Here is a 13,718-nt window from a genome sequence, read left to right on the forward strand (position 1 = left end):
AATTCATTAGTTCTGCACAGAAAATCTTTCAAATACGCATTTCATAGTTTTCATAGTTTATATAAGACAATACTGAATAACTCTAATTTTCTTAGCATTATAGTAAGATTCTGATTCAGTTAACCGTTTTTGGAGCACGTGCAACCAATTCAATGTAAACAACGTCGATATGAAGAAAATATTATTTAAAAAGCTTCCAAAGATTATGGTTCACTCAGTTCAGTTGTTCAAAGTGTACAATAATGGAAGTTTTCTTGAGTTTTCAAATTTTTAAAACAAATTTGAAATATATTTGTCATTACACAACGGTTTCATACGTGGTAATTCACGAGAACCGTGAAAAATAAACGTGCTTATGTCAAACAATCCGTCAATCAATCTGCGTAAAAAAAAGTTTGTGTACTTACTATGAGGAATTTTGGCCGATGGCAGGGCCGTAGGAAAAACCGGCTCATGGTTAAGGCTCAAGATTCTGGTTATTTGAGGCCTTTGATTTGAGCAAAAGAAAGTTTTTTAGAAAGCCTTCAACTTCTTTGAAAAAAAAAACTTATTCTATGCTCATACAAAATTGCTAAATACACCAATCTCAACAATAGAGTGTTTTAACAAATTGAAACATTTCAATCAACTATGAAAATAAATAAATTTTCAAAAAGAAAAAGTGAGAGATGAAACTTTTGCGGTCCAAAGTTGATTCTAGCAAATTTGATTAAAGTTTAAGATTTCATGTTTCATTAACAGCAATATTTTAAAAATCAATTCCATAAATAAAATCCTGTGAATGGTGTTATTTAAAAAATATCAAATATTTTTGAAAAACACCTGAGATGTGAATACCAACATGGCATGAATTTATGAAATTTAATCAACGATCAAAATTATAAATCTGCTATATTTTTTATTTGAATTCCTCAACGAAATAATCATCTTGATTTTTATTGTCTTAAATGCATAACTCATTTACGAGCCAATCAGAATCTAGTTTTTGAATTATAATTCTTAATCTGAATATTCAAGTTCAAAATTTGGATCTGTTTTCGAATTTCAATGTTGTTTCTAAATCTAAATTTCAGTTCAGGATTTAAAAATGAACTAAGTAGTGAAATTTGTTTCCAAAATCCACTCAATTATGAATAAGCATTTCGTTTGTCTAAATTTATGTAGGCTTGCCAAGTTTTTCAATGACATTTTCGAGACAAGTCCGATCCGTCCCGAATGTCGGGATATTGGAGAAAGCTGTTTGGCTTTTGCCCGGTTTAATTCACATTCATTGGTTAATAAAACAAGAATCTCAAATTCAGTTTTAATTTGTACGTCCATAAAAGTATTTTTTCAAAGTTTATTCACCCAAATAAACTAAAATTATTTGTCGGATGCCTCAAACGAATTGAACACCTCTAATGTGCTAATTAATTTTTAAATTTCTAGCGTAACATTTCAAAAGGGCGAGACTAGCAGTTTGCTCGAAACGAGAAAAATGCGTTTGAAAATTCGGAACACCTATTCAAATCCTATTTAAAAAATTGACCACTTTTTGTTCAACAACATTAAAAAATGTGCATTATTTTCCCTTATTGTTCGATGGTTTTCAAGAACTTTAACTTTTTTTCGCTTAATTTCAGAGATTTTCGAGTTTCACCCTTTTATGGTTTTCGATTCCAGTTACGCTTGCAAGTTTCGCCCAATTGATCGGCCGTTTTTGTTTTGGTTTTGAAGTTTCTCCCTTTCGTCCTACACGCAAAAACTAATTAGGCCGTTTTGTCACACACGGTCAACTCAGTTACGCCTATTGGCCCTACACGAATAGAAAAATTCACTCCATTTTGAATAGGCGTAACTTCACGTTCCAACGAAAATGCATCAACAGGAAGTTTCGTCCAATTGAATTTTATCAATTTTTTGAAAGTTTTAAGTAATTTTATAATGAAACCGCGTTTAATAAGTAAAGGTCAACCGCGTGCATCCGGAATGACCGTTAACTCGATTTGTTTACATTTGGCAGTTTCGCCCTTTTTAAATGTTACGCTAGATTTTACCTAGAATTTTCCGGCCTGCCAAAATAATTCTGGATTGCCATTTTAAAATGGCTTTGTATTGTATGATCTCTGCAAAAGAAAATGAAAATGCATATGAGTTTCAAAAATAATAAATTCAAATTTGAAATTTGAAAACAATTTTTCATTCTATTTTTCTAATTATGAATCGAACTGAAAATCAAGAATCCGAATTTGGATACAGTATCCTTCAGCGGATACAGTATAAAACGGGCCATAGACTGTACCACATTTTGGCAAATGCGATGAAATTCGATGAAGTTCTGGCGCTTTGAATGCTATTTGCATGGTGTATGGCACTGCTTGAATGAGCGCGCATATGGTTTAAGTAAAATCGGTCGGGATCAAAATTTTTTGCACAAGCAACCCTCTGCGGCATGGTGTATGGTACTGTTTGTACAAAATTCAGGCCATTTACTCAGCCCCAGCCGGGGTGGAGAGGGTTTTTGTTGTTGCTTTTGCTGTTTTTGCCAGCAATCGTTTGTGTTCGCGCGGAATATGTTTGTATCGTGTGTGGTCGAGCATAGATCAAACAATCCTCGTGGAATCATCGAATTTGCACATGCCGTTTGTGTAGTCTATGGCCCGCTTAAGTTTGGCTTTGCAATTAAGCTTTTTCTAAGAGTTTCTCAAATCTCCCGCTTTTCCGGCTGTGTCCCGTTTTTTTTTCGTGTAATGTCCCGCTAAGAGTGGAGTTAAAAAAAGAACTTTTTTGAGGAACATCAAGTTTTATTGGAATCCTGTTGTGTTCGTCTAATGAAATGGCTAGAACCAGAAGGCGAAAAATTGTTTAAGCGTCTGCCTATGAAACGCATCTCCTTTTTTCAATTTCTTTTTAATAAAAGTAGGGGAGATAAGGGTATAATAGCCACCTTAATGAAAACGCTTATTTAACCATAGAAAATAGTTTAATATGGAGGTTACATTATTGTTTCATGTTCAGAAACTTGAAAAAACGTTAAAAAATGCATTTTAAAAAATTTTGACAAAAGCTGAAAACCAGCCACTGCAGGGGCATAATGAGAACTCCCCCCCTGGGGCAGTATAAGCACCATTAATCAGGGCAAGATGAGCGTTTTCTGCCGGGGAATTTAGCAGCGAATTCAACTCAAGGAAGTCAGGTGAGTCGTAGATTCATCAAACAAAGCAATATCAAAATAATCTAGGCCTGTTTGTAGAATACAAACAATTCACACACGCTCATACATTATGTTTCAGGTGCTTTGTTTGGCGAATGATGCTACTAGCCGTTCAATGTAACAATCAAAAAAATTGATCATGAATTGTAAATGGAAAAATCACCTCGAACAGAAAACGAACTCCAGTCTTTTAATTACCTCTCCGACACCTTACCAATAGGCTAAATCGTCGGAAGTAAACTAGTCAAGTTGTGGCTCTATAAATCAATTTTAATTCACTGCTAGATTCTACGGCAGAAAATGCTCATCGTGCCTCGATCAGTGGTGCTCTACATGCCTCAAGTCAACAAATTGTAATCAAAACGTGTTTTAAAACTGATAAGAGTGAAAAATCAAAAATTTTATGATGGTAAAAATTGAGAAACAATGTGTACATCATGTTGCAGTGCGTACATTATAGATCAAGGTTATTTTAAGATCATAAGAGCTTATTTCGTGATGCTCAAAAATTATAACATTTTCGTTACTCGAGAACCTAGCTGTTTTTTTTTTTTTAAATCTCGGTAAAGATAATAAGGAGATTCCTGTTTTTGTAAAAATTAATGCTACCGGAAGTACGAAACAAATCCTCATGAAAATTTATTTAAGAAAATACGTATTTTTGTAGAAAAGATTAGTGTGCTCGTTATGCCCTTATCTCCCCTTCATCTTATTGATTGATTGAATTGTAAAAACTCTAAATTTTGTGCCAGATGGAGATGAAATTATTTATGTAAAAATCACTTTTTATGCTTAAATATTAAACCTAGCTCAAAAATAATACACATACATACCTATATTCCACAAATTTGTCTGCAAAACAAATCAAAATACCAAAAAAAAAAAGTAAACCGGAGATTTAGAGACCGTTTTCAACAACAAAAGTTGAATCGCAAAATAAAAATTATTAAAGTATTTTAAAGTTTGTGATATTGTGATAAATTTGAGACCCTGAAAAATTATTTAAAATAAGTTATGTGATTTGCCAGAAAACTTCAAATTAAGCAACACTTTTTCAATCCAAAATTGATTTTTTGCCTTATTTAACTAGCAGAAATCTTTCTCATTTGAAGGAATATCTCTTCAAAAAAAATACATAGCTTCAATGCATATAATTATCAAATTTTCAGCCATCTGTTATTATGTGTTCATTAATAACACCCTCTCAGCCGGCAACTGCTGAAAAGAGTAATTTTAATTAGAAAAATTTGTTTACCTTATCCTTTGTATCTCGACAAATCCCTTTTCTCTATTCTTGGTCATTAATCCATTTCCTTCCGGGAGACAACGTGGTTTGTGTTCAACTTACCAGCTAGCATGAAGAAGAGTTTTACCAGCTACCTTTTTCCTGCATCCCATAATCTGTTGACTTTAGTGTAGTACACCGTTTCCGTCCTTTTTTTTCTCGAGTGAGGGATAGAACACTTAATTAATGCTACCTTCTTCTTGTTGTTTGCTTCCACGCGCTGGGTTGTGAATCAGTTGTTGTAAAGAGAAAAAAACTCACCTCTTTTACTCTCCCATCCATTCTTCATCCCTTCGTTCCATTCAGATACACTGTGATGTCCGGCACGCCACAGAAGATGCTGGAACACCTGCTGGAGACTAGACTGAGCGGTCAGATGGGACCAAACGATCCGTTTTTGGACGATTTTCTCCTGACCCACATCGTGTTTATGCCAACGCCAATCCTGATCGACGAGCTGGCCAGCCACTATCATGCCGATGAGGAGATCGACCTGAGGACGGCCAGCGAGGAAGATCGGGAGTACTTCATGACCTGCAAGCGGCGTGTGGTGCACTTCATCGCCCGGTGGGTCAACGTGGTGCGGCACGCCGTCTTCGACGATCCGCTGGCCGTCGAGTTCATTGAGGTGAGTTTTGGATTTGATTCACAAAAATAATCGATCAACACCTATTTGAAGTACTCAAACTTGGTAAACTTCCAAAGATGAGTCCAATTATCGTGGGTAACTTGTCATAAATGGAAATAATGTAGTCAAAAAGCTTCAATGACCAGTTTTAAAAATAACATCCATTCGTTTTTCGTTAGGATTCCCTATAAAACAAATGATAGAAACGTATGCTTCAAATTTCCATCGTTTAGCAGCATAGAGAAAATCCAATTTCTCACAATCCTCCATAAATAACCAACACGTATCGGGACATTTGCATTCGGTGAATCCAGAACTTTCCCCGTATGCTATAAACGGGTCTGGATCGATTGCTGATAATAAAAAAAAAATCGGGATGATTCGGAAGCTTGAATGAACACCAATCCCAGTGCATCAATATTTCACTAACTGCACCTGATGCACACCCACGCTTATCAAAAAAAACCAAATATAGCCAACGTAATATGGAAAACACCACCGCTGCCAGAGAAATCCTGAGTGGGAAACCTCTTTCTGTCTCAACTATTCAGGATTTTCATATCCTGGAACGGATGTGCTCGGAAGCTCTTCTATCTCGAGTTGTTTATTTTTACGAAAATGGTCTTAGCTTATGAGTTTCTCAAATTTAAACCGCACTGAAGCAGAAAAAAGTTCTCAGTTAAGATATTCGTCTCACATTCCCACAAAAATGTCCAAGGCAGGTTCAAGTCACGTTTTTCCGAGATTATAAATCATCATCCCTCGGGAATCGTTTTCTGAATTTTCAATTAGAATCAAAGAAGCGAAGCTGTCAAAAGTGGCACCAATAGTCATAACATAACCCATCACAGCATTAACTTACTTGGCCCTGTCCCCGAAAAACGCGGGCGCGGATTTACGGGAAATTGGAATCGATTTTCTCATCCATAATACACAGACACATATACACATGCTTGTCAGGAGCAATTTGAGGTTTTTCCCGAAGAATGAAATGCAATTTCATTTCGGGAGGTATGACATGGCGCTGCCAATAAATGGAAGTAGTCGTTCGACGGAAATTGTGCTGCGATGTGATGTGGTTATTATAATCTCGGTAGTGAAACTTTATTCAATCCAGGCCAACCACAATTCGAAATGAACGTCTGGGCAGTTGTTTTTTTATCGATTTGACTTAATTTACTCGAAAGTATCTTCATGCATTTGAAATCATTCACGTTTGGTAAGGGAACAAAATATTGCATTGTGATTTTGAATATCTCGATTTTGACTCAGGATGCAGATGAAAATTTCAAATTCTAAACTATATATTACAAAAATTACAAAAATAAATATAATAAAAAAAATACAAATAACAAAAACTATAAAAATTACAAAAATGTAAAAATGACTAAAATGACAAAAATGACAAAACGGGCAAAAAGGACAAAAATGGCAAAACGACAAAAATTACAGAAACGAAAAAAAATTACTGAAATTAAAATAAAATCAAAAAGGACCAAAATGACAAAAATGGCAAAAATGACAAAAAATTACAATGACGAGAAAAGACAAAAACGAAAAAAAAAAACAGAAATTTAAAAAAAAACAAAAACGACAAAAATGACAAATATTTAAAAAATGACAAAAATTACAAAATTGACTAAAGTGACAAGAGTCAAAAAAAATATCGAAAATGGCAAAAATGGCACAAATGAAAAAAAAATTGTCATGACAAAAATTACAGAAATTATAAAAATGAAAAAATTAAAAAAAACATGACAAAAATTACAAAAATCACAAAAATTACAAAAATGACAAAATTGAAAATATGCCAAAAATGACAAAAACGACAAAAATGACAAAAATGACAAAAATTACAAAAATGACAAAATGACAAAAATGACAAAATGACAAAAATGACAAAATGACAAAAATGACAAAATGACAAAAATGACAAAATGACAAAAATGACAAAATGACAAAATGACAAAAATGCCAAAAATTACAAAAATGACAAAAATAACACAAAATTACAAAATTGGTAATTATTCCAAAATTTACACACATGACAAAAATTACAAAATTTACACACATGACAAAAATTACAAAATTTACAATAATTACAAAGATTACAAAAGTAACAAAAATTACAAAAATGACAGAACAACAGAAATGACAAAAAAAACAAAAATCACAAAAATAAATTCAGTTATTAGAATGCTTGTTAATGCCGATCCGCATTTGAAATTATTCACGTTTGGTAAGGGAACAAAAATTGCATTGCGATTTTAAATATCTCGATTTTAACTCAGGATGCAGATGAGAATTTCAAATTCTAAACAAGGTACATATTGCAAATATAACAAAAATCATAAACTTGGTAATGATAAAACAAATTACAAAGATTTAAAAAATGAAAAAAATAAACAAAAATGCCAAATTGACAAAAATACAAAAAATGACAAAAAGGACAAAACTGACATAAATGGCAAAAACAAAAACGAAAAAAAATACAGATATTAAAAAGATTCAAAAATGACAAAAATGACAAAAACAAAAAAAATGAAAAAAAAAGAAAAAATTACAAAAATTTAAAAAAAAATAAAAAACGACAAAAATTACCAAAATTTACCAAATAAAAAAATGACAAATATTTTAAAATGGCATTAAAGGCCAAAATGACAAAAAAGAAACAAAAAGAAAAGGCAAACATAACAAAAATAACAAAAATAACAAAAATGACAAAAAAAAAAGGGCAAAAATAACAAAAATGGCAAAATTTACAAAATTAAAAAAAATTACGAAAATGAAAAAAAAAATGACAAAAGTGACAAATATATCAAAAATGGCAAAAATGAAAAAAATGACAAAAATAATAAAAATGAAAAAACATGACAAATATGGCAAAAATTATAAAAATGCCAAAAATGACATAAATAACAAAAATGATAAAAAAGACAAAACTGATGAAAATGACAAAAATGACAAAAATGACAAAAAATACAAAAATGCCAAAAATGACTAAAATTACAAGAATAACAAAATGACAAAAATTACAAAAATTACAAAAATAACAAAAATGACAAAAATGACAAAAATTAAAGAAATGAAAAAAAATGACAAAAATGACCAAAGTGACAAAAATGACCAAAGTGACAAAAATGACCAAAGTGACAAAAATGAGCATAAACACAAAATTGACAATAGTGACGAAAATGACAAAAAATACAAAAATTCCAAGAATAACAAAAATGAAAAAAATGACCAAATTGACAAAAATGACAAAAATGACAAAAATAACAAAAATGACAAAATTGACAAAACTGACGAAAGCAACCAAATTCAAAAAAACGACAACGATAAAAAAAATTACAAAAGTGACAAAAAAGACAAAAATGGTAAAAAATAACAAAAATTACAAATTTGGCAAAAATAACAAAAATGACAAAAAGTTGCAAAAAAAAAAGGAAAAATGACAAAAATTATTTAAATCAATAAAAATGACAAATTTCAAAAATTTTAAAATGACCAAAATGACAAAAATAACAAAAATGACAAAAATTTCAAAAAAGGCAAAAAAACAAAAAATGACAAAAATTATAAAAATGACAAATATTACAAAAAAGACAAAAATGACAAAAATGAAAAAAATGAAAAAAATAACAAGAACGGAAAAAATAACTAAACTGACAAAAGTTACAAAAATGACCAAATTGACAAAAATGACCGAAATGACAAAAATGACAAAAATCACAAAAATGACAAAAATCACAAAAACGACAAAAATGATAAAAATAACAAAAACTGACAAAAATGACAAAAATGACAAAAATGACAAAAATGACAAAAATGACAAAAATGACAAAAATGACAAAAATGACAAAACTTACAAAAAATACAAAAATGACAAAAATTACCGATATGCAAAAATGATGAAAATAACAAAAATGACAAAAATTACAAAAAATGACAAAAATCACAGAATGGACAAAAATGACAAAAATGACAAAAAAAAACAAAACATGACAAAAATGACAAAAATGACAAAAAAGACAAAAATAACAAAAATTTTAAAAAAAAATTGAAAATGACATAAAATTAAAAATAACAAAAATGACCATAATGACAAAAATAACTTACTTACTTACTTAATGATCCCGCGCCGATCCTCCGGTGCATAGGGCCGTGGTAAAAGACCTCCACTGTTGACGATCCGGAGCCAGCGTCTTCACCTGGTCCCAGTCAAGATTTTCGTCGACAGTTCGGATTTCAGCGGCTAGGCTTCGCCGCCACGAGTTTCTGGGCCTGCCTCTTCTTCGATGACCTTCTGGATTCCAATCTAGCGCCTCTCTGCAAATCTCGTTTTCATCTCTTCGCAGCGTGTGCCCAATCCATCTCCACTTACGTTCCCGAATCTCGATTTCTAGCGCCCTTTGATGACACCGGCGATGTAGTTCCTCATTCGAGATCCAGTTGCCAGGCCACCAAGCGCGGATGATGTTCCGCAGGCAGCGGTTTACAAATACTTGCAGTTTTCGCGTCGTCACCGCATATGTGCACCAAGTTTCGCACCCGTACAGCAATACGGATTTGACGTTTGAGTTGAAGATTCGGATTTTTGTTCGTAGAGAGATCTGGCGTGACCGCCAGATGTTTCGGAGACTCGCAAACGCAAATCGGGCTTTTCTGATCCGGGTTTCGATGTCTTTCCTGGTACCACCATCAGGCGTTATCTGGCTACCAAGATACTGGAAGCACTCCACTTTCTCAACCTGTTGCCCAGCTACCATGAAACTGGAGGGATTTCCTGTGTTGATCTCCATCGACTTGGTCTTTCCGACATTGACTTTGAGACCTGCTGCCTTGGAACTTTCGGTGAGGTCGTCGAGTTTGCTCTGCATGTCCGGTTGTGTTTGGGCGAGCAAAACAATATCGTCAGCCAGGTCAAGGTCGTTCAGTTGCTCCATTGTTAAAGGATTCCACGGCAATCCTCGGTTCGGTGCACAGTCGATCGATCCAGTCAGAATCTCATCCATTACGATGAGGAAAAGTAGCGGTGATAAGATACATCCTTGTCTCACTCCAGCAGTTACCGGGATTGGTTCGGACAAGACACCATCGTGCAAGACCTTGCACGAAAATGCCTCGTATTGTGCTTCGATGAGATGGACTAGTTTCTCTGGGACCCCTCGTCGCCTTAGAGCCGCCCAGATGTTTTCATGATTAAGTCGGTCGAATGCTTTTTCGAAATCAACGAACACCAGCAGAAGAGAGTCCTGGAATTCGTTGATTTGTTCCAGTATGATTCGTAGCGTTGTGATGTGGTCCACACATGATCGTCCGGATCGGAATCCAGCTTGTTGCCGTCGGAGTGTAGCGTCTATTTTCTCCTGGATCCTGTTCAGAATCACTTTGCAGAGTACTTTGAGGGTTGTACAGATCAACGTTATGCCTCGCCAGTTACCGCACTCTGTCAGGTCTCCTTTCTTCGGGACCTTTACGAGGATACCCTGCATCCAGTCGGCCGGGAATGTTGCAGTATCCCAGATGTCAGCGAAAAGACGGTGCAACATTTGTGCTGACAGGGCAGGGTCGGCTTTCAGCATTTCAGCAGGGATGCAATCGATCCCAGGTGCTTTGTTGGATTTCATGTTTTTGATTGCCGCTTCTATTTCAGCCAGCGAGGGCGCTTCCGAGTTGACGCCATTTATGCGACTTACTGTTGGCGCTTCAAGCTGCGGGTTCTGTTGGCCATCGCTATTCGTGACTCGGAGGACAAAAATAACAACAATGACAAAAATGGCAAAAATGACAAAAATAACAAAAATAACAAAAATGAAAAAAATGACAAAAATGACAAAAATGACAAAAATGACAAAAATGACAAAAATGACAAAAATGACAAAAATGACAAAAATGACAAAAATGACAAAAATGACAAAAATGACAAAAATGACAAAAATGACAAAAATGACAAAAATGACAAAAATGACAAAAATGACAAAAATGACAAAAATGACAAAAATGACAAAAATGACAAAAATGACAAAAATGACAAAAATGACAAAAATGACAAAAAAAAACTAAAATGACAAAAATGACAAAAATGACAAAAATGACAAAAATGACAAAAATGACAAAAATGACAAAAATGACAAAAATGACAAAAATGACAAAAATGACAAAAATGACAAAAATGAAGAAAATGACAAAAATGACAAAAATGACAAAAATGACAAAAATGACAAAAATGACAAAAATGACAAAAATGACAAAAATGACAAAAATGACAAAAATGACAAAAATGACAAAAATGACAAAAATGACAAAAATGACAAAAATGACAAAAATGACAAAAATGACAAAAATGACAAAAATGACAAAAATGACAAAAATGACAAAAATGACAAAAATGACAAAAATGACAAAAATGACAAAAATGACAAAAATGACAAAAATGACAAAAATGACAAAAATGACAAAAATGACAAAAATGACAAAAATGACAAAAATGACAAAAATGACAAAAATGACAAAAATGACAAAAATGACAAAAATGACAAAAATGACAAAAATGACAAAAATGACAAAAATGACAAAAATGACAAAAATGACAAAAATGACAAAAATGACAAAAATGACAAAAATGACAAAAATGACAAAAATGACAAAAATGACAAAAATGACAAAAATGACAAAAATGACAAAAATGACAAAAATGACAAAAATGACAAAAATGACAAAAATGACAAAAATGACAAAAATCACAAAAATCACAAAAATGACAAAAATGACAAAAATGACAAAAATGACAAAAATGACAAAAATGACAAAAATGACAAAAATGACAAAAATGACAAAAATGACAAAAATGACAAAAAAAGGCAAAAATGATAAAAATGCCAAAAATGACAAAAATGACAGAAATGATAAAAATGACAAAATTGACAACAATGACAAAACTGACAAAAATGATAAAAATGACAAAAATGACAAAAATAACAAAAATGACAAAAATGATAAAAATGACAAAAATGACAAAAATGACAAAAATGACAAAAATGACAAAAATGACAAAAATGACAAAAATGACAAAAATGACAAAAATGACAAAAATGACAAAAATGACAAAAATGACAAAAATGACAAAAATGACAAAAATGACAAAAATGACAAAAATGACAAAAATGACAAAAATGACAAAAATGACAAAAATGACAAAAATGACAAAAATGACAAAAATGACGAAAATGACAAAAAATGACAAAAATGGCAAAAATGACAAAAATGATAAAAATGACAAAAATGACAAAAATGACAAAAATGACAAAAATGACAAAAATGACAAAAATGACAAAAATGACAAAAAAGATAAAAATGACAAAAATGACAAAAATGACAAAAATGACAAAAATGACAAAAATGACAAACATGACAAAAAAGACAAAAATGACAAAAATGACAAAAATGACAAAATAAATAAAAATGACATAAAATTGAACAAATGACAAAAACGGCAAAAATTACAAAAATTGCAAAAAATATAAAAATTATACAAATGACAAAAATGACGAAATTGACAAAAATGAAAAAAAAGACGAAAATGACAAAAACGACAAAAATGACAAAAATGACCAAAATGACCAAAATGACCAAAAAATTTGAAAAATGACAAAAGGGACAAAAAGACACCAAAATGACAAAAATTACAAAAATTACAAAACCGACAAAAATGCCAAAAATGACAAAAATGGCAAAAATGACAAAAATGATAAATATGACAAAAATGTCTAAAAAGACAAAAATGACAAAAATGACAAAAATGACACAAATGACACAAATGACGAAAATGACAAAAATGACAAAAGTGACAAAAATGACAATAATGACAAAAATTTAAAAAAAATTAAAAATGACAAAAATGACAAAAATGAAAAAAAATGACAAAAAAGACAAAAATTACAAAAATGACATAATTGACAGAAAATGACAAAATAGACAAAAATGATAAAAATGTTAAAACTGACAAATGGCAAAAAAAAGTGCGAAAACGACAAAAATGACAAAAATGACAAAATGAGAAATTGACAAAATGACAAAAATGTCAAAAATGACAAAAATGACTTAAATGGTTAAAATGACAAAACTGACGAAAATGACAAAACGGACAAAATTGACAAAAATTTCAAAAACGACAAAACTGACAAAAATGACATAAAATGATAAAAATGACAAAAATTTCAAAAATGACAAAAATGACAAAAATTACGAAAATGACAAAAATGACAAAAATGACAAAAATGAAAAAAAAATGACAAAAATAAAATGAGAAATGTTTTGTTTAATTTGTTTCAGACATATTTAATGCGATTGCGCTGGGAAGACAATGCAAGTTATTAGAAAGCTCATTAATGCCAGTCTGGCATAGAATCTTATACCGATAATTCCAACTCCTAGAAAGTGCATTACTGGAGTAAAGCCTGATTTGTGGGTGTATAATTCTGTAATACAATCTTCCTCTATGCAATTCATAGGATTCGTTATATAAATTCTGTTAACAATCAAATTCCTTCAAGTTTTGAAATCATCACTTGTATTCTTTTCATGTAGTTTAATTGAATATCAACTAACAA

The 13,718-nt window shown here is 31.9% G+C and overlaps 1 protein-coding gene across 6 annotated transcripts in view; it reads left to right on the forward strand.

Moving 5' to 3' along the window:
* The window catches only part of LOC129754424 (rap guanine nucleotide exchange factor 4), a 489,369-nt gene that overhangs the window by 393,536 nt on the left and 82,115 nt on the right, over positions 1-13,718 (forward strand). For all 6 annotated transcript variants that reach the window (XM_055750490.1, XM_055750486.1, XM_055750487.1 and 3 more), the window contains one exon: positions 4,785-5,106. In XM_055750490.1, the coding sequence (XP_055606465.1) occupies positions 4,785-5,106 (322 nt within the window). The remainder of the gene's footprint in view (positions 1-4,784; positions 5,107-13,718) is intronic.

Source organism: Uranotaenia lowii, chromosome 3 (assembly GCF_029784155.1).
Source record: "Uranotaenia lowii strain MFRU-FL chromosome 3, ASM2978415v1, whole genome shotgun sequence".
NCBI classification, from domain to species: Eukaryota; Metazoa; Arthropoda; class Insecta; order Diptera; family Culicidae; genus Uranotaenia; species Uranotaenia lowii.